General features: G+C 34.0%; 2 protein-coding genes and 1 long non-coding RNA gene across 5 annotated transcripts; 2 read left to right on the top strand and 1 right to left on the bottom strand.

The window, feature by feature from the left end:
- Positions 1-1251: 1251 nt before the first annotated feature.
- Positions 1252-1895, top strand: LOC137573059 (uncharacterized). The gene is made up of 2 exons (XR_011031797.1): positions 1252-1502; positions 1563-1895. It is a non-coding gene; the product is annotated as an uncharacterized lncRNA (long non-coding RNA).
- An 11053-nt stretch (positions 1896-12948) lies between these two features.
- On the bottom strand, positions 12949-15004 carry prg (piragua). Its single transcript, XM_068284424.1, has 2 exons — positions 14754-15004; positions 12949-14691 (listed from the first exon to the last, which is right to left on the bottom strand). The coding sequence occupies exons 1-2, from the start codon at positions 14958-14960 to the stop codon at positions 13120-13122; spliced, it is 1779 nt and encodes a 592-aa protein (XP_068140525.1). The 5' UTR covers positions 14961-15004; the 3' UTR covers positions 12949-13119.
- A 151-nt stretch (positions 15005-15155) lies between these two features.
- On the top strand, positions 15156-25221 carry Agpat2 (1-Acylglycerol-3-phosphate O-acyltransferase 2). Of its 3 annotated transcripts, none has more exons than XM_068284411.1 (3): positions 15156-15298; positions 23713-23928; positions 23991-25221. In XM_068284411.1, exons 2-3 carry the CDS (start codon positions 23753-23755, stop codon positions 24628-24630), a joined length of 816 nt encoding a protein of 271 aa, XP_068140512.1. In that variant the 5' UTR covers positions 15156-15298; positions 23713-23752; the 3' UTR covers positions 24631-25221. The 3 variants fall into 3 exon arrangements, with proteins under 3 accessions (XP_068140512.1, XP_068140514.1, XP_068140513.1); XM_068284413.1 differs by lacking the exon at positions 15156-15298 and adding an exon at positions 16058-16073; XM_068284412.1 differs by lacking the exon at positions 15156-15298 and adding an exon at positions 23509-23637.
- The last annotated feature ends 255 nt before the right edge of the window (positions 25222-25476 follow it).

Genomic DNA, 25476 nt, shown 5'->3' with positions numbered 1-25476 from the left:
TCTCCCCCCCCAAAAATAAAAATAAACCCAAAAAAACTGTGACAAAATCAAATTGCCAACAATTTATAAATTATAAATTTGCATTACGAATATGCTAAAGTAATTGGCGAAAAGATGCAGTTTTCTGATCAACTCATCTTTCGATACTGAAATGAAATCTTTGGTATCAACAATAAAGTGGGCGTGGTGTAAAAGATGATGTCAATTTATCTGTAAACATTCATTTTCATTATGTAAGTAAGTAATTTGCAAATTGGTTACCGTCTTTTAATTTTAAATATGTGTTTATCTTGCTTATTCTTGAAAGAATAATTTGATCCAATTATAAAACTTAATAATAATATAAAATTCAAGAATAAACATTAAGCATCAAGTAGCATTATTTTCTTCAGCAACATTATTTCCTGCAAATTGCATGTCAATTTAGACAAGACAATGGGATTTTAAATTAATACAAATAATTATAATTTCGAAGATAAGCAGTACAGCAGTACACCTGCCTTTGTTCTTTTCGCTCCTTTTGGAACTCAGTCAATACGGATAACACGCAGCATATGACATTCGCCACTCGCAGGAGCAAGTGCCGCCAAAAAGCCTTGATGAAACGCTCTTCTGCATTAGGTGAAGTCACTAGGCCTTACCCTTGACAGGCGTTTATCTTGGAGAGCTCACATTAAGGTCAAGAGAAGTCAGCTAAGCTTAAGTCTCTCCAAAATGCAGGCAGGAGATCTGGCCTGCTCTACAAGGCCATTCCGAAGCCTGGGGTACCGACGTGTGCAAAATATGTAACCCGCTTGACCTGCTATTTAGACCAGAGACCGACTGGTAATTCCACCCCCATTTCATGATTAGCATTGACAACATTTGCTTATTGTCCTTTTAGGATAGATCGCAAATAAAAATAAATATACAAAAATGTAGTTCGAATAAACTTGGAAAGAATGCCTAATTCCAAAACTATTGTTATTAAAAAATCAAAGAACAAAAAAAAAAAAAAATATTGCGATATGCGCACGAGATTAATTAATATTTATTTTAATTTAAATTTTTTTGCTATGGCAAATGAATCTAAATTTTTGTAGACTTAACAGGATTATGAATGCTTGAAAAATATTTATTTATTTGTAAGGAAATAAATTTGCATACCATAAAATCGAATTAATCACGCCATTCGTTCTGTAAGTACGTAACTACATAGAAAAAGTATTTAACATGCACCGATCGAACTTAAAGTATTCATTGCAAATTAGAAGTCAATACAATGATATTCCAAGTTCTATTGTGTTTTTCCCCCATTTTGATTGTGTTTGGATGGGAAAACATTTATGGGCCTGAACCAAGAATTTTTAGTTCGTATAGCGAACTCTTCCTTTATTCCAACCACCGTAAGACTTTCTTTAATGCAGATAGAGAATGCAAGAAACATGGTCTAATTTTGGCGACCGTTCACAATCCATCGCAACATAAATCCTTGATTGATTTTATTAAAAAGTCAGGGGCCGGTAAGTATTTATCCTTCACCCTTTAATGAAATGAAATGAATAAATTCTCTGTTATTACAGATACAAATACTTTAGTATGGTTAGGTGGTTCTGACCTGGCCATGAAATTTCATAATACATATTTTTTTTACTGGGTCGACAGTGGCGAAGCGTTTACCTATTCCAATTGGTCGCCACCAAGACCTTATAAAAATAAGTTAAGTAGTCTAGCTATTCATACGGGAAATTATTTATGGCACGATAAGTACCCCACCGAGTCATTTGGCTTTATTTGTATGCATCCATTCTATGCCCTTAAGAGGGCATAGAGGGCATGTTCTGCATAAAAACTAACATTAAACCTAATGAAATTTAATTGCCAACGATTAATAAACTATTAGTTTACATTAAAAATTGACAAAAATGTCTTAATTTGGTCCTGAAGGGCAAAAGGTGTTGGGGAGCAAAAATCCTTTTCTTTTGCTGGTCTTCATGACCATGTAAAGATGTTTTTGTTAATTTGTATTGCAAAATAATAATTCATAAATTGTTGGCAATTTTTGTTACATTTTATTTATTAAGCATTATATACACCTGTACCTCGCTTTACGCGGCAGATCCGTGTGGAAAAACCGTGTGCAGCGAAAACTTGAAACTTGAAAATATCTTTATACAGTTAAAAGGATATAAAAGAATCATAGAAATAAGTAAAACAAGAAATGCAGTCCATAAAATACTTCATTATAAATAAAAGCACAGAAAAAAAAATTTCAGCCCGATAGCTCTTAAGATGGCTGAGTAAAACGCATAAGCATGGATGGACAGACGGTCAGACGGACATGGCTATATCGACTCAGCTTCTCATGCTGATCAAGAATATATATGTATATCTATTCCTCTGCATCAATGTTAACCATTTGAACATTCTTTTACGCTTTTAGTATTTAAAGTCTTTTCTATAAAGTCATCTCTTTTTATTATTTTGGTTTTTACACAATTTTTTACATTTCTAATATCTGATTAATCTGAATTTGATGAAAACAAAATTTCTGTTTTAAAACGATTACACATTAGCTAATGCGAACTTTAATTCAAGCTCTTTAATTAGCAAAAATTACACCATGAATATTTTTGATAGTTTAATTAGTGAGATTTGCAAAAGATCGATTAAGTCCTGGGCCCGAGGTTGTAATTAAAGAAGAGGCAAATGCCGACTACAATAAGTATTTATCCACTTTAAGGCAATGGCAGTAGCTTCTTGTCATTAATATTCGCATTCTTCTTTTTTCAGTTTTCAACGGAACTTAAAATTGCATGAAAATTGCAAATATCGTCACGTTTCTGGCTTTAAGGATAATTACGTGTGCATAGCTTAGTTAAGAGCCATGAAGATGAACAAGGTGAAGGGGATTCAATTTACGAATTTCACAGCCAGTAACAAAAGAACACTAAGAGAAGCAGCACCAGCAGCAGCAAAAGTCACGACGATGAATGCCAAATCAGGTTCAGTTCATGTTTTCACATCTTCCAAAATGGAAAGTCTTCCCTGTAGGAAACGGAAATGGAAACGGCAGTCAGAACTTGAGTGTTAATTTATGTGGGAGATTTTGTTTGTATTTCTTTTTTTCTAGGCGTCTGGGAGCTATCCTCTGGCGTGTGAAAACTTTTAATCGAATCTTAATTGCCTAAACCCTAACAAGGCTGACAGCTAACAAGATCGAGCAAATCTAATGTAACTTCAATTCAATCCAATTCAATGGCCAATATTATAGCTCTTATGGCATTGTCAACCATTACATTGCGTTAAATTTCTTGTCGCGTGCAGGTTATGCAATATGATGGACATGCCAGACTTCTCTGGGCCTTTTCAACGGCGGTCTTGCGCTTCTGAGTCTCAACACCATCACTTCGGATGCGAATGCCAGCACGTGCATGGCTAAGGTGATCCATGGAGGCCAGCAAAAACTTGTCCTCACCATTTAAGACCCGGAATTACTTGGCAATAAAAGGCAGCAAACAATTAGACGTATGGCGAACCGATGGCCATTGCAATGGATTTTATGAATTGCAAAAACTGAATATTGCATAAAGCAGTAGTAACAGTCGTCTCGATGACTCTTGATGACTGCCGATTCAGCATCTGACCTTTCAGTTGCCACCTTGACCCTGACAGTTTAACGTCATATGAATTGCAAAAACTGAATATTGCATAAAGAAGTAGTAACAGTCGTCTCGATGACTCTTGATGACTGCCGATTCAGCATCTGACCTTTCAGTTGCCACCTTGACCCTGACAGTTTAACGTCATTGTTCATTAATCAATTCATTGAACATTCCTAAAAGGCAAAAGAATATTTCAACAGGTTTGGTTGGGTAAATTAGCGGTTTTATTTAATTGCCTAATTGCTGGTTGTAAGACAAATTCAAGGTTCATAAATTTGAAAACTAAGTAACTAATTCTTCTTTTCTAAGGACTTTTCATTTTTCAACGTTTCATTTCCTTTTGACGCATGCTTTTTAAGCCGTCGTGAAATGGGCTTGATGGTAAATCTAAGAAATTAACTTTAGATTCATAATCACCAATACCAAAAAGGGTAATCAGATAGATCAAAAGCCCAAGTTTTTTTTTTTTGTATATATTTAGTATTCGACATCTTGAGATTTTGGCCGATTTTGAATGAGACCACCACTGGAAATACTTGAAATCTTGACCAAGGCCAAGATCTGTCAAGTCGGTCCATGTTTAATTTAGACACAGTTCTGCTCTATTTGGACATTTCCACAGAAATGCAATGTTAACCACACAAGTTTCTTCCAAATGAACATACATATGTACACTGCGAGTCATCAGGTTAGCGCCACCCTCCCACATTAAATACTTTCGAAACCGTTTGGAAATTCTCTTTAAAAAAGACAACTGAATATTGTCACAGGATTAATTTTTGAATTGGTTCATCAGGTTAGTGCCATCATAAATAGGTCAAAATTATATAACGGTTCTTATAAAGAGCTTTTTTCTTTTGTCATAAAGATTAAAAATGAGCATTGTAAGGAAAAATAACAAAATTGTACGTCAACAAGTGCAATAGAAAAGTAAAAATTAGAAAAAACAACTAGAGAGAGGGTTTCTAAACTGATGACACGCAGTGTATATGTAGGTAGAACGATTTTTTATTTCATATGATTAATATTCAGTTTCACATTTATCTTTTTAAAACTGAAATACCTTACGAATTATTTTACATTTTTTTACATCATGGTTTATTATTCATTTGACTGGAGTGAAACAAGATCAAGGGTATTCACACTTCGACGTCATTGAAGTTAGTCAATCGTTTTGCCTACAACATAAATTTTAAAAGAATGGCATTCTCTAGTTGTTTGCTAGTCATATCTACTTATTAGCACTGTGGCAATTCTTCAGAGAAACTGGCATTGGGGCACAGACAGAAGGTAAGTATCTGGTAAGTATCTATCACATCGTGGGTCACCCACGCGGCAAGTCAAAGACAAAGAACACACTTCCAAAAAAAAAAACCTCAAGCCCGATGCCTAGGATTCAAACCGCAAATCCAATGTCGTGACAACAACAAAAACTACAAAAAATAGAAGTTTAGAAGAGAATTTCTTCAATAGAAGGAAAACAAATGTGGACACGTTCGATTGCCTAAGTGACCTCCAAAGGCATCCCATGGAACATAACTTTTGTGGTGCCCTCTCTCCTTCCTCTCTCCATCTCCAGGTAACTAACTTTTGGGAACGTGCAGAAGAGTGAAATGTATGTATGTATATAGATATTTTTGTTTTTGTAATTTGTGCAGATGCGATAAAGAAAATGCAATCGCAATTGCACAAAAAACCCTTTTCTCTCCACAATTTCCGTATGGATCAAGGCAAGAGAGTTGACAGCACAGCTGCACACCCACAATAACCAGGAATGGCTAGTGACTGAAGGGGGAGAGGGGCTTGACTAGGATTGAGGTGCGATGCCCCTTCAGGCAGTGGTTGTTTGGCCAAGACTTTAAACCAAACATCACCTGCGCACATGCGCACATCTTTTGCTTGAATTTGATTTTGAAGTCGGCTCAAAGGAGGAATTTATTTGCAAAAGGCCATGCAACGGCAATTGGTTGGTATTGGATTGCCACGCACACATCTCTGGACAACACCCCAGGTTCAGGTCCAGGTCCAGGTCCCAGTTCCCAGTTCCTCCTCGTATCACGCTAATTTGTAGCTTGTCCTCGCGCTGGCAGCAGGTTGTTGGCCCAACCAACCAACTAGAGTGGAAGATTGTGCGAGAAAAACAAAAAGAATTTCTCAAAAAGTGGAAATGGAAATGAAGATTCGACACACGACCGTTTGGGTCGGCAGTGCAATTTAAACAATTATGGAGATCTCTCTTCTCGTAGGAGTCGAAGGATGATCACAATAATCCATATGTGTGTGAGTGTGTGTGTGTGTGTGTGCGTATATGTTTCCCAATGATGAAAACAGGTAACAAGAAATACCAACAATTTGCAATTGAAAATAATAGCATTCAATCTATTGACAAGACATATAGCCATATAGTAGTTCTAGTTATTTATGAATTGCCTGAAAATTGTTCAAAAGCCAAAAAAGTAAATCACTTTGTTTTGGGGTGTTCTGTTAACAGTTTGATGCAAACATAATTGAAGGAAGTGGGAGAACTTTGCACTCTAAGGTATGCAATACTTATGCATACATATATACCAATGCAATAAATTTGAGACTTTTCGTATGTCTAATTGGTCTAAATTGGTTACAAGCTATATTTTATTTCATGATTTTAGTTTTCACTTATTTAGATGTTTCAAAAGCGAGATTCTTGGACTGCTTGTTGCATACTTATGGGTGCAAGATCCCTTAATTTCCTCTCACAAGCAAAACAATTTCTTTAAAATATTTTAACATACTTTCGGTGAAAATTTATCCTATTTAACTTTCATAAAAAGTCAATTAGATTGATGTGAATTGTCAAAATATTTATTATACACAAAAATTAATAGAATATAAAATCTTTTTAACATAAAGGCAGAGGCGAACTTTACAAATTTATATTTAAGTACTCTTTGATATCTAGGATTAAAAATGAAGTACAGAATAAAAATAAGTGTATATTTTTGTCTTACTATTACACCATCATAACAATATACATATCAAATCAAAAGAGCGTTTTTAGATTTAATATTGCCAATAAGTATAGAGGCATACTTTAAGGGGCGAAATTTTCCATTTTACAGCCCTAGATCGGCCTGTGCCTACTAAAAAACCTCATACCTCATGCTTATAAATATTTATGATGTAGGTACCCATTAAATAACTAGAATAAGAGATTCAGAATTTGCCTGTCGGCTACACTTTAATACTACTCGAGAGATTCCTCTGTTATTGAATAATGAGAATAATATCTTAACCCCAATTTGACTTGAAAGAAACTTAAGAATGCAATGGTAAAAGTGAAATTCACAAAGACTATACATTTTCTATTTAATAAGTGCTCTCATCTAATTAATAAAGCATCTTGAGCAAGTACAAACCAAATGTGAATTTGAAAGTAATAATGTTAGATGCCAAGCTCTTATCTTATCGTTAGAGATTAATGGTTACGAATGCTCTACAAAGCTTAAAAACCACTCACAATTGACACAAGTTCCCAGGGCAACCATTAAATAAGTATGTAACTACATCTAGAACATATATACATACATAAATTTAGTATATATTCTATGAAGCATAACCGACCAAAGAGACACAAACAACTAATTAACACTTCCAGCTACTTCTACGCCCACCGAACCGGCTAACCGTTTGCCGACTGAATTAATGAAGGAATTAAAAGTTTGCGTGACGACGACTACGACGACGACGTCATCGCCACCGAGTTGAAGTGGAAGTTGGAGTTAGGTAGTTAGTAGTTAGTAGTACCTACTACTAGCCACAAAAGGAGCAAATGTCGTGCCAAGCAAATACCTCAAGAAATCACTGGGAAAGAAGCGGGGAACAGGTTTCGCGAAACCAAAAAAAAAAAGAAGCGAAAAAATTGGCATAAATGTTTATGATACAGTAAACGGATGATACTGACGATGACGATGGGTCCAAGACCAACACACAATGAGGCTGTTGATGGAGAAATACCTGGGGTCTAACTTTGACTGTCAGCCAAGTGGAACGTTATACATTATTTGTTGCATTGCCGTTGCCATTGCATTGTCTGAGCAAAAGAAAGTGAATTGCATCTGATCAAAACTCAAGTGAAACGGATGTGAATACCAAAAGCCATTTAGTTAGTTTTCAGAGACAGACAGACAGAGAGCGAGAGAGAGAAATTGTATAAAATATGAAAACAACAACAAACAAATTGCATAGGAGGAAGGGAGGGGAGGGTGCGGATGGCGGATTGGTGGGAGGAGGAGGCTGCTGACAGCTGTAAAGTGTCTGTCTGAATGTCTCAATGCCTGACATTGACGTATTCGTATTCCCATATGTATTGTAAGTATGTCGCTCGCAGACGTCGACGTCGGCGACGACAACAACAATTTGCAAATAAACAATGTGGCCGAGAAGTGGGGAGGAGGGTGGAAGCATATAAGGGAACATGCATACATACATATAATGTCAATCGCTAGCCAAGATCTTTATCCAGCATGGTTGAAAGCTAAAAGATGCCCCTTACAAGACATTATCCTTTTCTTATACTGATCCTTTTCGCGTACATTTGTTGTATTCTCCTATGACCTAAATATTTGGCAATGCAAATGCAAAAACATATTCCCATGAACAATTGGCAATAATAATCTTTTACTGAGAGAGAATAGGTGAGATTTTCATTCCACTAAGAATAAGATACATACATATACAAATGTATACATGTAGATGTATTGGATTTTGCTCTTCTTTTGGAGCCTCTAACAACTTGGCCCCCAAAGAGGTGCCTTCTACCGGTTCCTAGACCATAACAAAATAATCCAAACGGATCATAAAACTAATTTTCTTGTGAAATCATTCACTCTGTTAGCCCACAAGCTTAAGTAATGAAGAAGGAATCAATTTTAATGGACAATAAACTTTTACTCACTGAAGCAGTGCCGGATTAACCCAACCACCAAACCAATCCTTGATATTTATAAGATTTTCGGACCGTTATGGAAATTAAATAAACAAAATAGAAAACGAATGAAAATTGGTCAAAACCATTCGCAATGATAATATTTTTTTTCAATTTTTTAAACATAAACTTTAAGTTGTTTTTTTTTCAGATTACATTTTCAACTATTTCTAACCGATTTTAAAAAGTTATATCTCAGTTAATTCGCAATTTAGTTTAAAATTGCAATAATAATTCGGATATTTCAAAAATATTTTCGAAAATCTTGATAAAAATCTGTAATATGAAAAGTGATATTTTAATTTTAAAAATTGACATAACATTGACAGCTTTATAAAATTAGGATTATTTGCATTTTCACCAATTCGTAACCGATTTAAGAAATACATATATACCTAAATTATAAATTTAAATACCTCAATATATCGATTTTTGAAAGGATACATCATGATACATCACAATATTTGGCATAAATTGGCAATAAACTTCCATTTTGAGGTCTGCAGTTTGTAAAACATTGTTCTGACTTGAAAAGAGGGTTTAGGGTTTTGGGAATAACTTTCTTATTCTTTGGCCTTTTTTTTGTCCCGCTTGAAAAGGAGAAGTTGATATTTAGCATGACTTACATTTCATCTTAACATTAGATATAAATTTTGAAAATTTGGCAAATTCACTGTTTCGCAAAGTAAAGAGTTGTTAAGAAATAAGAAGAAATTTTCCGAATTCACTTATTTTTTTTTTTTTTTTAAAGGTACCTATTTTGATTTCAAGACGCGAGGCCTGCAGCTAATACTGCCAAATGACTAATCCGACACTGCATTTTAGTAAACATTTCTTAAATACTAACCGGAATTTAATTTGCCGATAGTCATTGTAATTCTTGACCTAAATACTGCAAGTTTCAGACTTACATAAATAGAAAATTTGTATATATTTGAAAGTCTATAGCACACTTTAAGGGGCTAACAAATTTTGTTAACTTTTACTCCCTACAAAGGAAGTAATTATTTAAATTTTTAATCGGTTTCATAAGATATTGATATCAACAGGTCTCCTATAGTAATTGGGGGGGTGCTGATCAAGGCCCTGTACTTAGCTTATCTCCATCACGTCAGAATTTCGAAAAAATACATTCAAATTATTCAAAATGACCTTATTTGCAATATATTATTCCATGATATAAGCAAAATATTGATCTTAAAACATTATTATTTTATTCTATTAATATATTAGGCTTGATTTAAAAGAAATTTGCAAAATATCAAAGAGTTATTCCTTTGTTATAAAGCATAATATCTTACACTCTGGATATAGTTCTATAATGAGTAAAATTTCAACCAAAAAGTATGCTATAGGGATTCCAAGTATTGTCTGCTTTTTAATTTTAAAGAATTATGGAACTCTGCTGCGTGTAACATATTGTTTATTAATTCTATGTGCAAACAAGAACTAATTTTCTTACATTGAAATCAAATCTGTTAAAAAAGTTGAAACAGATATCCAGATTTCACAAAATCTGGACGTGATGGACAAAAAACAAGTCAGAATCAGGGTACCCGAATTACTTAAGAGCACATCTCAAAGTTAACGTCAGCAAAAATCATGTTGGCCTGTGTAATTCTTGCTGAACAACAAGGTCTTAATTGGACTAGACCTTTGTCCTGAATTATGTTGTCTATCAAATAACACAATCCATTTCTTATTAGAACTTTCCATTCATGATATTTAGTTTTAGTAATGTCTTTACTAGACCCAATTACATTTTTAGTTGGATAAGAATTTCGACACTCAAAGGTTGAGCTGCCCTCAGTCAACTAACTTATTTTAAGATGATATTTTAACAAAGTTTTCTGTTTCTCTTTTTGAGCATAGAATTTTAATAGATTTTTTAACAAATTTTGGAATCCATAAAACAGCTTGAGCCATCTATATTTAGATATACAAGTTAAGACCAAGTTTGAGTAAGATTACTTAAAATGAAATTTAAAAAAGGTTGCCATTTTGGCAATGCGAACAAATACTTTTCGGTCCATTCGAAATATTCTTTTGGTAGTTCGGCTTTTAACATTTTCGCCAAAAAATTGAAAGAAAAAAAATACGAAGAAAATAAGGATAGGGACAGTCAGGCAGGTCTGCAACAATGTCTTGGTTGCAGATGCCTTTTATGTCGGCGTCTCGTGCCTCTTATCTTTGGTTATTTTGTTGTATACATTATTTCTTTCGCTGAAGAATGACAAAAGTAGCTGCAGCTACTAAAATCATGCAAACAACTAACTTGTGTTCTTGTCCCTTGCTTTACCTTTCGGAGACGCTGTTGGATATTTCAATTCAATCAAAGAGGCGAATGGATGGAGTTGGCGGCATTATCCCTGGTCCAACAACATATTCATTTGTCATGGCACAAAAAGATTGCCATTCAACAACAAATAGGCAGAGGCACCCAGCGGGCAACGCCAACACCTTTAGACCTCAAGCCAAGCGATGAGCATAAGTCCCCCAATGGCGAAATGACCCCTCCATTTTGGCCAAATAATTGCGTACTTAACTTAACTTACCTTACCTTCTTGCCACCTCCCTAGCCGCTTCTAAACTTAAAAGTGATAACTTTTGTATTGCCTTGTAAGAATTCCTTTTTGGCTCGATCGGTCCGGGATTGCGTGTTCGGTTATGAATTTATAGTCTCATTCTCGTCGGGGAAAAAATAAACGAACGCCACTCACTTTATTTATGGCAACTTGGGCACATTTCTTATATTTATTATTTCTTTATTCTATTGCATTTGCGACGTTGTCAGCACCAGCACAAATCACAGGTAAAAAAGGTATTTCAAAATTCACGTTCAACGTTTGCAACATGTGGAGGACGACAACTTGTGGAGACACGACCGCACAGATGGGGCTCAAGAAACAATCTGCGCCATCTCACAAGACCAATGGAAAAAGTCTGGTTTTTAACACAGGTATCCAACTTGTTGCATGCAACAAGTTGATGGTGCATTGCTTTGCAAATGCGTTAAGAAAATATAATAAAATTTAAGTGCCATTTGCCACAAGAAAAATTCTATTGAAATTCGTTTCGGCTTATCCGAAATCGGTTTAATCATATTAACCCACATTGCTTCATTAACAATAGAGAGCAATTCAAATTTAAGTTAGATATTGCTAATAAAGATATATGTATAAACTAAATTGATAGCCCATTTCATTAGGCGACAATTAACACAATGAAGAAAGTCAAAGTTTTGGTCTGGGTCCTTTTCTTTATCAAATCTTTATCTTATCTTATCCTATCTTTATCTTTGATATCCATTTTTTTTTTCAAGTTTTGTAAACGAAATTTAAGATAATATTGTTTAATTTTCGCCTTTTGAAGCATTAATTTTTTTTTATGTTTTCCAAAATTCTGTATTTTTGTATAGTTTACGAGAATTATATATATATAGATGATATTTGATAAAATGGAAGTATAAAGTAAATTAATTTAATTTGGGAATCTTAACATTAGTTTAATTCAAAAGTAATTGTTATTTAATGCAAATAATTACTTCAAAATATTCACAAATAATGTAAAAATTACGAAATACAGTGAAATCTCGATGTAAAGAATCTGAAGAGAACCAGAAAATATTTCGTTATATCTATTGATTCCGTATAGTAATCGTGTTTTTTTCAAGGGACATAGAGAAAAATTTGTTAGGTTGAGTTATTCTTTATAATGAAGTTCGTTATATCGAGGTTTCACTTTTGTATAAACTTCTGTCGAAAATGGGTTAAAGTTAATATTCAATATTTAATAATAATAATGTAACAAGAAATCGTAAGTCAAAAACAAATATATGTAGATATCTCTATGAATTCACTCATAAAAAACTTTAACATGAATCCATTAGCATAGACGGATCTAGGACTGTAAAATAAGGGAAATTTGCCCCTTAAAGTATACAATAAGCAGGAGAGAAATGCGTCTTTTGAAGCATTCAAAGTACATTTTGTACTGTGCGTAACTAAGAATCTTCGAAGAAAACATTGTTAATAGTCTTTTTAAATTGCAAAGCTTACGAAAAGTTATAAATTTGTTGAAAACAATCAATATTATATTGCATACTTTAAGAGGCAAACTTCCCTCATTTTACAGATCTAGATCCGCCTATGCCTATAAGTTATGAATGAAATCGAATTAATTGAGTATGCCATAAAATTTGTTAAAATTTTTGTTAGAATGTTTGGCGACTAAGTCTTAGGTCAGCTAATTCATTCACTTGAATCCCATTATTTTAAACATTGCTTACTTGAGTTTTTGTTTCGGTCATTCGTGCAGCTCTTTAAATCATACAAATTGATCTTATCAAAATAACTTAATTGCTTTTCCTTTATTTCTTTCAAAATTATTCATAAATTCTGTGTGACTTGATATAGTTTTTGTTATGTTTAAGGTAATCATATTATCGATACTAACTTTGTAATTTACACTTTTTGCTTAACTATAGTTTCGCTGTGCTTAATAATAATCGTATTACTCTTCCGGTCGGGTTTCATTATAGAAGCCTAAATTCATTGTGGGTATCATGTTGCTATAAAAATGAATATCTGCGGCTGAAGGACGTAGTTGCACCTGCTCCACGGGCATTATTGGCATGGAAACGGGAATGGGTAGAACATTGGCTGCAGCTGTCTGCACGGCAGCCACGTTCATAGCCTCCTGAGTACTTTTGGCCATTTGATGTTGAAGTTGATGAACTTTAAAATGATTCTCCAGTTCCGTTTGATGCAGAAAACTAATGCAACAAACGCCACAGGTGTAGCTAGGGCCATGAGCCTCAAGCTCATGACGTTGCAATTGTTCCCGACGATTGAAACCCTGTTGACAGATCTTACAGGAGAAGAGCGTATCCATGTGAAGAGCCCGATGCCGCTGTAGATCTCTTTCGCGCTGAAAACTCCTGTCGCAGATATCACAATGAAAATTACGTGATGATTTAGACTGGCCAGAAGGTTTGACTTTAGTCGGAGTAAAGTCGGTCTGTTGGTAAAGAAAATTTTGTAGCATGTGCGGTTGGAGTTGGGGCTGCAGTTGTGGTTGCATTTGTGGCTGCAGCTGAGCCTGGCCCTGTTGTTGCTGCTGCTCAACGTCACGTTTATTGTGCACTTGCTGATGGGCCACCAGTTTGTCCTTACGCGATGATGAATACGGACAGCGCTGACACTGAAAAGGTTTGATCTCAGCATGAGAACGCATATGCTTCATCATCTCCGAAGACGTTTGGAAAGAGCGTGGACACTGCTGGCACACGAATGGCTTTACACCGCTGTGAATGCGCATATGTTTGGTCAGATTGGTGTTGCGGGAAAAGCTCTTGCCGCACACACTGCAGGTATAGGGACGCACGCCTGTATGAACTATAGTGTGCTTCTTTAAGTCAGAGCGTCGCACGAAGCTCTTGCGACAATGTGCACAGACATAGGGTCGGTCAGCGTCATGCAATGTCTTAATATGGGTAATCAATTGAGGTCTAGTTGTCATACGCAAGTTACAATAGCTGCAACTATATGGAGCAGCTGCATCGTGAGCTGTTTTCTCGTGCTGCTGACAATCAGATTCTAAGGTAAAGCCCAGATCGCAAAACTGACACAAATAGGCACATTTAGGACGTGAGTCCATGGTCGCGTCCTGTGACAGATTCGCCGCTCCCATCAAGGCCATCTGGGCTGCGTCCATGCCCAATGGCATCTCCATTTCATCGCCATTCTGTGCTTGCATGTTCTCGTCCTCCTCCTCGTCATCCTCCTCATCTTCGACTTCTTCTCCATTCTCATCATCGTCATCATCATACAATTCATCTTCGCTTGTCTCCGACAGCTTATCAGGATCTACATCCACTATAATGCAGCCTTCTTCCGGCTCAAAATTACCAGGATTGCCATTGAGACCAGGACGATATTTGGCATCCTGTTTTAGCATCTCGCCAAGTTCCGCGAGCAAGGCTAGCTCCCGCTCCTCCATGCCCTTGCGGTGCATGTAGGAATCCTCCAATAACTCCAGGCACCGTGAACATATCCTTTCCGGTAGCAATTCATGGCGTTCGTACTGCAAAACAATCGAAATAGCTTAACTTACTCGAAATTGTTTATAAAGAGTGATTTATTTACCTGCACGCCGTATAAATTCTGGCAGAGATTTGCTATGCTACCCATGCTACCGAAATCCACATCATTCTCAAATATGTTTACTGCGGTTCCTGCAGCTTGGTGGCACAGACGGCAGCGTGCATCGCAATCCTCTTCGGATCTAGTCGAAGGCTCAATTGCAGTGCTCCAAGCCCTGGTATCTGTTCCTTCTGTGGCTAAATTAAGCATTTTTAGACGCTTAAATAAAAAAAGTCATCTGGTATAAAAACGCGGAAAGATACAGCGATGGCACTATCGAACACGGCAATGCTCGATACATTATCGATATAGTTATCGATATTAAGCTCATTTTGAGCGCTCTCGATAAGAACGTAAAATAATTTCAAACTTGAGGGTTGGTTGCCTTATCAGTCTATACTTGCATTTAGATGGAACGGACGTTGGCGGTCCGTTGACGCGTTGACAACGTCGTAGCCGTTTGAACTAACTAATTAATACTTACCGTTCAGTAAAAATAGCTTCCATACAAAGCTTGTGTAAATCACAGTGAATTATTATCCCCTGAGGTATCTATTGTAATTGCTCTCAACTCAAGTGCTGCATGTGCAACAAGTTTAATTGAAAAAAATTGCAAAAATAGCGGCAGATGCTGCATAGAATATTCCTCCACATACATACATCAACAACAATTATTACGCCCACGCGTGAAAGCAACAGCAACAATTCGGCATCAATTGCTGTGTTTTGAGTGGTTGCTTAGTTGGTCGGATACCTTTTCTACCCATGTAACACACATAACAGTTTCGTGTGTTTATACAATTCACCTTTTTTGTACTGTGTGCTATAGTTTCATTAAATTCTCTTTAGGCTTTTACTTGATGGTTAAGTTTTATCAAAATTGCTGCGCACATTTCTTGTCTTCATTATGTTGCTTCTTGCTGTTTTGTGGCCCCTTTACCTTCCTCTCACAACCCAAATCCTTGTTATTCCTACTTTCCCACCCTTTTCGTATCGTGTGGTTTTTATACTGCTAACCTACCTAGAAAACATTTTTGTGTGTCACGTCGCGTCGTCCTCTTTCTCCGTTTTTCTCTTGCCGGCACCCGTGGGTTTTTGTACTGTTTCTTCCCACGCATCCCAGTTGATATGTGTTTATTAGCCCCCGTTCTCTCCTACCCACTCTCTCTCTTTCTCTTACTAGATTTTGTAAACTTTTTGTGCGTGTTGAAGAGCAAATTATTTTAACTATTTTAATATTTAAATTGTCCACACTTGGTAAATTCGAATAATAAATTCAAAACTTGGACAAAAATCGAAATCACAAATTAAGTTTTTAACGAGGTTAATAACATTTCTATAACATTTTCATATCATAGTAATTTGGTCTAGACAAAGTTAACTGTAACTTGTTATTAATTAATATTCTATACTCAAAACTAACTACGAATAGTTGGAAAAGTGGAAAGAAACATTTCTTTATAAAAATAAAGTCTTTTATTTATCTTAAAATTTGCCTTAGTATTTGAATTATGTATGTAAAATAAAAACAGCATTTTCAATTTTCCCATTAGCCATAGTTTATAAACTATTTTATAACCCTACAAAGTGTATAAAGGCCAAGCGAAACTATTCAAATAAGCCTTTGACACTTTAAAGTATTTCTATATATATTTTGTACATATATTTTCAACAATTCAAAATACATATTTAATTTTTATTATTTGCTAAATTGTATAACAAAAGTACTGAAAAACACCGGAGACATGCAGTTAAAGGTTGAAAAGTTCAAAATGTCAAAACGTTCTCGTTTTATTTAAGAAAATAATACTAATTTAACTTTAAAGACAGGACTTAAATGAAAGTGAACCTAAACAGTGTTTTTTCTCTCAGTGCTCGCTAAATGGAAAACTTTAATTGTAGCCTATAAAAAGCTAAGCAAAGCATCATTCACTTAAAGTCATTCGATTTTAAATTGCCCGTGATCAACATCTTCATCATTGTCATCATCATCATCAGCAGATAGGTGCAATGAGTCAAGTCTGAGTCAAAATTGTCTATTCCCAGTCTCAGTCCCAGTCTCTGTCTCGGTCTCTCAATCAGTTAGATCTCATTCACGGGACAATTTGGTGCACTTGTTGACTTTGAACTTGACTGGAAATTGCAGTCTGACTACTGGTAAATTAAGGTCACTAAAATGAGACACTATGTACATACATGAAATACACTACGGTCACAACTAGCACCACCAGCAGCTTGCCAGTCATCGATGTTGTAATGAAATTATTATTATATGTATGTATGTATGTATATACATAGGTTTACAATTGTTTATATAGTGCCGAATGCCTAAGCATCATGCCATAATCTTATCACACCACACACCACAAACTGAAGCTTATGTTTTCGGTTAATGAGTCGACAAGGCATGAGGCATGCCAAACTGATTGTCGTAATAGATAACGTCCAACAACAACAACAAAAAGAAAAGAAAATAAAAGAACGGTTTACCTCCTTTTCAATTTTAGATAGTTATCTAAAATGTAGTACTTGTAGTAGTTACTTGTAATTTTTAACCCATGTGAAACTAGAAAATTTAGATGAGACCAATACAATTGATTGGTTATTCAACTAAAATAAATATACAATAAACTATTATAACGAGAATATGTTAAACAAATGTGACTAATTGACAGTATGTGAATCATCTACATTATTTACTTAAACCAATTTGTTGACGAATTCACTTTTGGCACGTCGAAATTTCTATACCCTTGAAGTTCTTTGTGTTAAAACAATAAAAACTGTTAGACTATGAAATGTTTATTCTAATTTTGAACAATTTAGTTATCTAGTCTCAACGAACTAAAAGAAAGAAACTAAGTTAGTTTTGACCAAATTGGCTTCAAAATTATGGGAAATCCTCAAAATAATTCAACTTTTGTATACAAAACTTCTCATAATACTTTATTTTCTTGATTATTATATTTAAATTAAAGCCAGCTTTAACTACTAAACTTTAGATTACTAGTTTCTGGATCAAAAATAATAATATTCTCTAATACAATATGTACATATATAAATTATGAAATTTTTGCATAGTTGAGTTTTTTTTTTTTCAAATTCGACTGTGAATAAGGGCCATTAGTAGAAATTTAATGCTAATAAGTATTTGCTACTCTACTAAAATATCTTAAACTAGAAAAAGCTTTAACAATAAGTTCCAATTAAGAATGTAATCAAGGAGAAGTCTCTCATGATGAAAGCTGCCCATTTTGTCGGACTACTTGCTAGTAACATGCAATCATTAAATATAATGGAATGTCGTAATAAACAAATAATAAGGTTTTAATTTCATTTTTGTTATGTGTGTGTTTATATGGTGAACTTTGTTTTATATTCTATCGTTTATATGTGTAATAAATGATTCAACGAAGTATTGTTCATAAAATAAGTAACTAAACCAAATTATAATATACAAAGTAATATAGCAATGAATTTAATAAAATTTGTAAGATAAAGTATAGAAGCTCTTAAACAGAATAGAATAATATTGTATTATTCTGCCATCGAATTTTAGTGTTAGTTTTAAGCTTTGCCAGCAAGGGAAAGTTCCACCTTTAGTCCCTCTTTTAACACAACATCGTTGGTCCATAATCTGCCTTTGAAACCTTAAAAAACAGGTTAAATTTGTCTTTGATACATATATATTATATGCTTCGGTATAGAATATTCAAAAACCAATCTGATCGGAAACCACATTTCTAAGCCACCGTCATACATAAAGATCTAAAAACATCATTAATTACATACAAAATAAATGAACAAATGATTGAGTGAACAACTGATTCAGTGAGAAACTAAACAAGTCATGGAATCTATTCATCTGATCGTTAATACGTGACAAAAAGATCTATAAAACAACAAAGTCAATGAACAACTTAGCTAACGGATATCTGATCAACTGATTTAGTAAACAACTAAGTAAGTGAATGAACCTATTCACTGGTTCATCTAATTAACCCAGTATCCACTGCATTGTGTGTATTGAAAATCAATCAATCTCTAATCACATTTTAGTCAGGATTCAATTTCAGCAAACAAACTTACTAGTCGTCACGTCTAATATTCCTTGCACTTTAAGTGCATTATTTAATCAATTTTTTAGAAGAGATTATAGGTTGTCAGTATAAATAAAATGGGAAAATTGCTTGTTAAATTCTTGTTTACCTTCTGTGCTGCTTATAAAAATATAGAATTATCGTTAATCGTTTTTCATTTCTAAAGAAATACAAGCCATAGCAATTAGCTCATAGCAACAGGCAAAAGTTCGACAGCCTCGACCAGATATCAGAATACTCTTATCGGTTTACAAAGAAAGTAAGAAAATACACGCCTAACTATATATTTATACAATTTGTTGTTTGTGTATTTAACAAAACTTCCCCGAAAAAAAGAAAACGAGAAACAAAAATAAACCAAAGAAATATTATGACCAACAGAAAAATCAATAAGTCGTAAGTTTTTGTTATTTCATTTAGGAGCCAGTTATGAATATTACCAGGCAGTATTCCTTATCGCTTCAGATCAGATTTCAGCGACCCCCCGCGCCGATGGTCTACACGCAATTAGACCGCGAAAAGGTCATGTGTCTGAATGATAGAAACTAACGACCAAATAATCGTCAGTTTTGTCATTAAACGATATTTCAGCAATAATCAGATTTGATAGCCATGATGATAATTGCTATAATTGGAGCTACTACATTGAGAAGTACGCGCAGTTTTAGTCATTGAAGTTTCCTTTGATAATCTTGGATCAGCAAAGACTAATAAAAGACAATACACGTAATAATCCTAAGTGCAATTGCTAAACCAAGGAAGAAGCTTTCTGTAGAGTCAAATGAGCAATCAAGATCATAATCAATGATTTTAAGGTAATAAAATGCTACCACTAAGTGCATTTGGTACTTATTTTAAGTATTGAGTACTTATTAAGTGTTGACTTAAAATATCATCAGATCAAAAGATTTGATAAATTCATAGCATTTCCTTAATTTTCAACTCCATTAATAATAATTTAGTTAAAATGGTAGTTTCATTTCTTAAAATTGAAATTAAATTCATTGTATTTTATTATTTGTAAGAGTATAAAAAAAATATGACAATGACTAATTGCAATTACAGTCGCATTTTATGATCAGCTTTTGCCATAAAAGACAATACTGCCAATTGCATTTAGTAATCGAACAAAGGTGAATTCTATATCTACATACATATGTACATACATACATATGTACCTACACACACAGTAGGCCCTCGCAGAATGCAACTAACAATAAGTTAAACACTTTCGTTGTTAAGTTTACTGAGAAATTGGTGTAAATTTCGTCCGAAACAGAACCGATTTCGAAGAGAGCTTATCATATATGTACATATAGACCGGCACCTTTTAGTATACCCAGTTTTATATTGAGGTAGATTATTTAAAACTACATTTACTAATACACACATTGTATGTATGTACTTATGTTGTAGAGCTAATCGCCCACCTGGGTTTTTTTTTTCAAACATCGTAAAGATAGAACTACAATCTACACATATGCATGTATGTATATACATATGTATATACGATCTTTTTAATCTTCACTTATGTCATATAAAGTAAAAATTCAATAATTGAAAACTGCAACTGCGAAGATTTTTAAGTTATGAAGAAATCTCAGTGACAAAGGCAACATTTTGCAATGGGACTGGCTATATGCAAATTTTTCAGTTTTTTTTTATATAAGAAGGGTGTAAATTGTGTACACGATTTCCCTGTTATTATTATTTATGGCCCAAATGAATACTAATTGTAGGTAACGCAAGTGAAAAACAAAATAAAATGTCAACTTTACAATCGTGAAGCAAATCTTATTCCAAAGCAATCCTAATATATACAAGATACATATTTGGACGGATCTATATAATAGTCTTAATTTTTTTAGATTTTTTAAAAAAATTCTTAGACAATTAAGAAGATTTACCAGCTGTGGTAAAAGAGTTAAGAATTGTTAAAAATGTTCAAAACACTCCAGAAACCCTTTTTTAAATCAAATAAAATGGATCTTCGATTATCTGATTTTCCCATATCTTTAGTAAGTCAACTAAACTTGATAGGTTGATCAACTACTTGTGTCTAGGAGTAATATATGTATGTATATATATATATTTCTTAATCTGTGATTATCAAGTAAAGAACTTGGTTTAAAAAAACTCAAAAACTTTGAAATTTAACTTTATTTTTCATGAATAATTAAGATTTTGATTAAATTTTGATGGAATAAAAACGAAAGAGATTTTCCACACAGCAGAGTAATAGTTTTCGGATATTCACTGTACATACTAAAGGATAGAAGAGTCCTGAATATAATAAAGGTTTCTCCATAATTATACACTTTGCCTTGGGAAAAAGTAGAACATGGTTAACATTAGACGAGTGCATAGGACCTTTTCACGGTGACAGGTGGAAAGATGAAGGAAACATACACGTATGTATGCGTGTTATAAATTAAATAGAGTCCCTGCAAATGTGCTTACCCCCTAATTGATAACCAGGCAACAGACGCCAACTAGTGCCCCTCGAGAGAGATAGAGTCTCCTCCCTTTAGGGACTATTAACAAAGCATATGAAAACTTTATGCATAACCAACCACACACATGTACTCGAGAGTTTCTACAACGACAAACCAGCAAATGACCCAACAACCTCTGAGTCTAATGACAGTCTCTTAACCTTTGGGGTGTCATAGTGTAAAAACTTCATTTGCCAAGTACCTACATAAATAAAATGTCATCTCGGAAGGGCAAACAAACTAAAAGTGTTTGAGTTAAATTTCCAAAGAATTGGCTTCTTAATCGGTTACCTCTTTCATTTACTGAGATTTCTTGTCAAATATATTTTATTGTTCACACTCTTAATGGCAACGGGTTTAATCTTTACGGCCATACATACGTAGGTAACTATACATGTGTCCAGATAAAGATTATGTTTCCAGGCACTTATTGCTAAAAATAGGTAAACAACACCTTCGTACCTTCTATTACGCTAAACAACAACAAAGAAAAAACCCCTCTATTAGAGTTATATTCTGATCCTGAAGATAATCAAAGCTTACGACATATATTTGTTGTCATAATATCATGTTCACTGTTGCTGGGACTTTCTATATTTGCAAATTAAAAAGCACTCATTATAAAATATATTAACAAAGTTAATTTAACCTAATCCAAAAAAAACCAAATTATCTCAATTGATAAGAATTTTTGTTTTTGGTTTTCTTTGTCAATTTATAATAGTTTGACTTTGGCTTCGCCTTCACCTGGTTGGAAATTTTCTTCTTGCTAAAAATATTTAGTATTGTTTGTCGGGTCGGCTGAATCGGACGCCATAAAGGTTCGCTATAAAGTTTTAAAAGGTATAACTACCTAAGTGGCAGTTGGACATATTAAACTCTTACTTTAACTGGACTAGAAGAGGAAATCATTAGCCAGTCCAACAGACTGTCAGCCTTATCGTGTTTATTTTTGTTAGACCATTGTTAATATCCACAAATATTCAGACTCGCTTGTGTCTACATAAATGGGCCATAAAAGTTATCTGGTAAAACAAACAAAAAGGCAAAAAAAAAAAAAACACGATTGTGTAATAAATCCAATCGATCACAGCAATTTAATTAGCAAATTTTGTGCATGCGTCAACCGTATGAATTCTAATCGAGTAACTGCTATTGTTTAAACAATTACCAAATGCAATTGTTCAATGCTAAATTGATTATAACTGAATGTACATATATGCACTGCTTTAAAGAGGATTTAATGCTTTTTATCCTTTGGCTATAACTATTTGGCAAAATCCAGTTAACAAATTTTTTGCTAATAGCTTTTTGTATTTTTGAGTGCATCTTTTTTTTGTTAGAAAACTATAAAATACATTTGTTGGTTCTGGTCAAATGATTCAGTAATGTTTACAATTGATAAACACCGAAATCGGTTGATAAACCATTATTTTTACCTCTTTGATAATTTTTACAAACTGATAGGAAGGTATCAAATAAAATTTGTTAAATTCTACAATCGATTGTTTACATTTGATAGGACTTTCATATGTACATATATTGTTCTTTGAGTCCTACTATTTTACTATACAAAATAGTTCGATTTACTTATAACCATTTTCGAAAACAAGAATTTGAAAGGCCCAAGTTGGAATAGTTTGGAAAATTGTACTATCGTTTAGGCCACGATGATTCTAAAGTGAAAATATTTCACCTTTTAGTTATAAATAAAACCAATTGTAGACACGCCGCGTAGTTCAATCGGAGATTCACTTTATTTAATTCGATTTTAATTTATTTGAAAACTTAACGATAAAACTCTTATTCTTTCTTGAGCTTCATTTTTTGATCAAATATATTAATTCAAAAGGGAATTTTTTGATATTCCATGTTTATCACTATTGAAATGAAATAGATTAGCTAAATTTAGTATCTATTATTTATATCTACGTCTATTACCTTTGATATGACATCGATGACCACTCAAATCGAATCCTTTTTAATTCGGGCAATTTGCCAATTTATCTAACTATGATCTGCTACAGATATCTTAAACCCTTTCCATTATAAAGTTAACGTAATTTCAAAATCCTTTTTGATTCCAAACTGAACACATTCTTTATATCGCTTATCAATCATTCAGAATCAAACAGATTAGCCAGTTATGTGAATATTTATCCCTAATCAAATATCAGTAGCAATGTCAAAATTGTCATAAAAATTTATATGAAATTTCAAGATAAAATTCCAAAATTCAAAATTAAATGTGAACTTAATTAATAGGAAGAAAGTCATAAGCATTTTAATTAGGTATTGTTGAAAATTTAAAACAATATTTAAATCTTTAATTAATCATTTTCTGTTAACTTTTAATAATTATTGCAGCATTTCTAAACTACGGAGGCTTCCTCTTAACGTGTTCAAAATGGCTTGCACTTGCGAGGTAATCGGCCTGGCCTGCATAGTGGCTCTTATCCTAAGTATATCAGCCAAGGCTCCATACCAAATGCGTATGTTCATCGTATACTTTGGAGCGGGAGCCATAGTCATGTTATGTGTGCCCTTTATGATACTGCGACCACGAGACTATCGCAATGCACTGTAAGTTTAAATCAAATCCAAATGGGTTTTAGATACTATAATTAAGATTTCATTTTATTTAGGGTTCCGTCTTGGTGCTTCCGACAGTTGTGCAAGTTAATGGGCATCACCATGGAAGTGAGAGGTCTGGAGAATGTACGCACAAATCATGGCAGTGTAATCCTGATGAATCATCAAAGTGCATTGGATCTGTGTGTGCTGTCGTATCTGTGGCCAGTGATTGGACGGGCCACTGTGGTGGCTAAGAAGGAAATACTCTATCTACCATTCTTTGGCATTGGTGCCTGGTTATGGGGTACTCTGTATATCAATCGTTCACGTAAATCTGATTCGATTAATTCCCTGCAAAAGGAGGCGAAGGCTATACAGCAGCGTAATTGCAAGTTATTGCTCTTCCCAGAGGGTACTCGTAACTCCAAGGATACTCTATTACCCTTCAAGAAAGGCTCTTTTCATATTGCCATGCAGAGCAAGTGTCCCATTCAGCCGGTTATCATTTCAAAATATGCCTTTATGGACGATGATAAGAAAACTTTCCGACCTGGTCATGCTCTGATTCAAATTCTGCCAGAAATACCAACGGACAAGTATGAGAAGGATGATATGGATAAGCTAATCGAAGATTGTCGCAATATCATGCAAGCGGAATACACAAAACTGACGAAGGAAGGCTTAGCCTTGAATTCGAAAAAGCGGGCATAGAACTGCCATAGGCTATATACAAACATTATATATACTAAACTCAGGTTACAGACACACACACATACACACAAATATCAAATACCCCATGCATAGTTCCTATTTGGAATATCTTTTTGGAGCTTTTGTTGTTTTTTTCTTCGATCTACAAGATTGTCTATAAGTATGAGAAATGAATCAAAACGTAACGATTTGCGGATATGTAAAGTTATTTTTTCGTTTAATTGCCTAGTCCTAAGATAACTACTGATAACTGATATATACTTCAAAAAACAAATGTATTTTCGATTCATACATTATACTATTATTAACTCTAAATCACACACACACACACACACACATGTACATACAAAACACCATGACTATGTACGTTTATTGAGGATCTTTTAATGCCAAAAAAAAAAAAAGAAAAAAAATTTATGAAGGAACAAACTAAGAAATGAAAACATAATGTACAACTGATTTTTACAAAACTAAAACTGATAAAATACATTTACAAATGTTTTGATGTTTAGCTTTATACCAGTTATTATACATCTAGATGTATGTACTAAAAACTATTTAATACAGATCCTCTCACAAAAGATAAAGAAATTTTGCGTTATTCATCCGAATTTTTGTTCTTTGCAGTTGATATAACTACCATCATACCACTTTAACATAAGAACCGGTTGGGAATTACAACTGAAAGAAGCGAAATAAGGGAATATAAAGCTTACAATTCCAAAACATATAAATAAAAACAAATGTTTTCTTTCTTCTGTAATTCCCAACTAGTTCTAGAATTGAAGTTGAATGTTATACGAAAGAATCTACAAATTTATAGTTTTTCTTTTTATTACACTCTTT

Source organism: Drosophila tropicalis, unplaced genomic scaffold (genome assembly GCF_018151085.1).
Source record: "Drosophila tropicalis isolate 14030-0801.00 unplaced genomic scaffold, ASM1815108v1 contig_393, whole genome shotgun sequence".
In the NCBI taxonomy this organism is placed as follows: domain Eukaryota; kingdom Metazoa; phylum Arthropoda; class Insecta; order Diptera; family Drosophilidae; genus Drosophila; species Drosophila tropicalis.
This window is presented reverse-complemented; position numbering and strand designations above follow the sequence as displayed.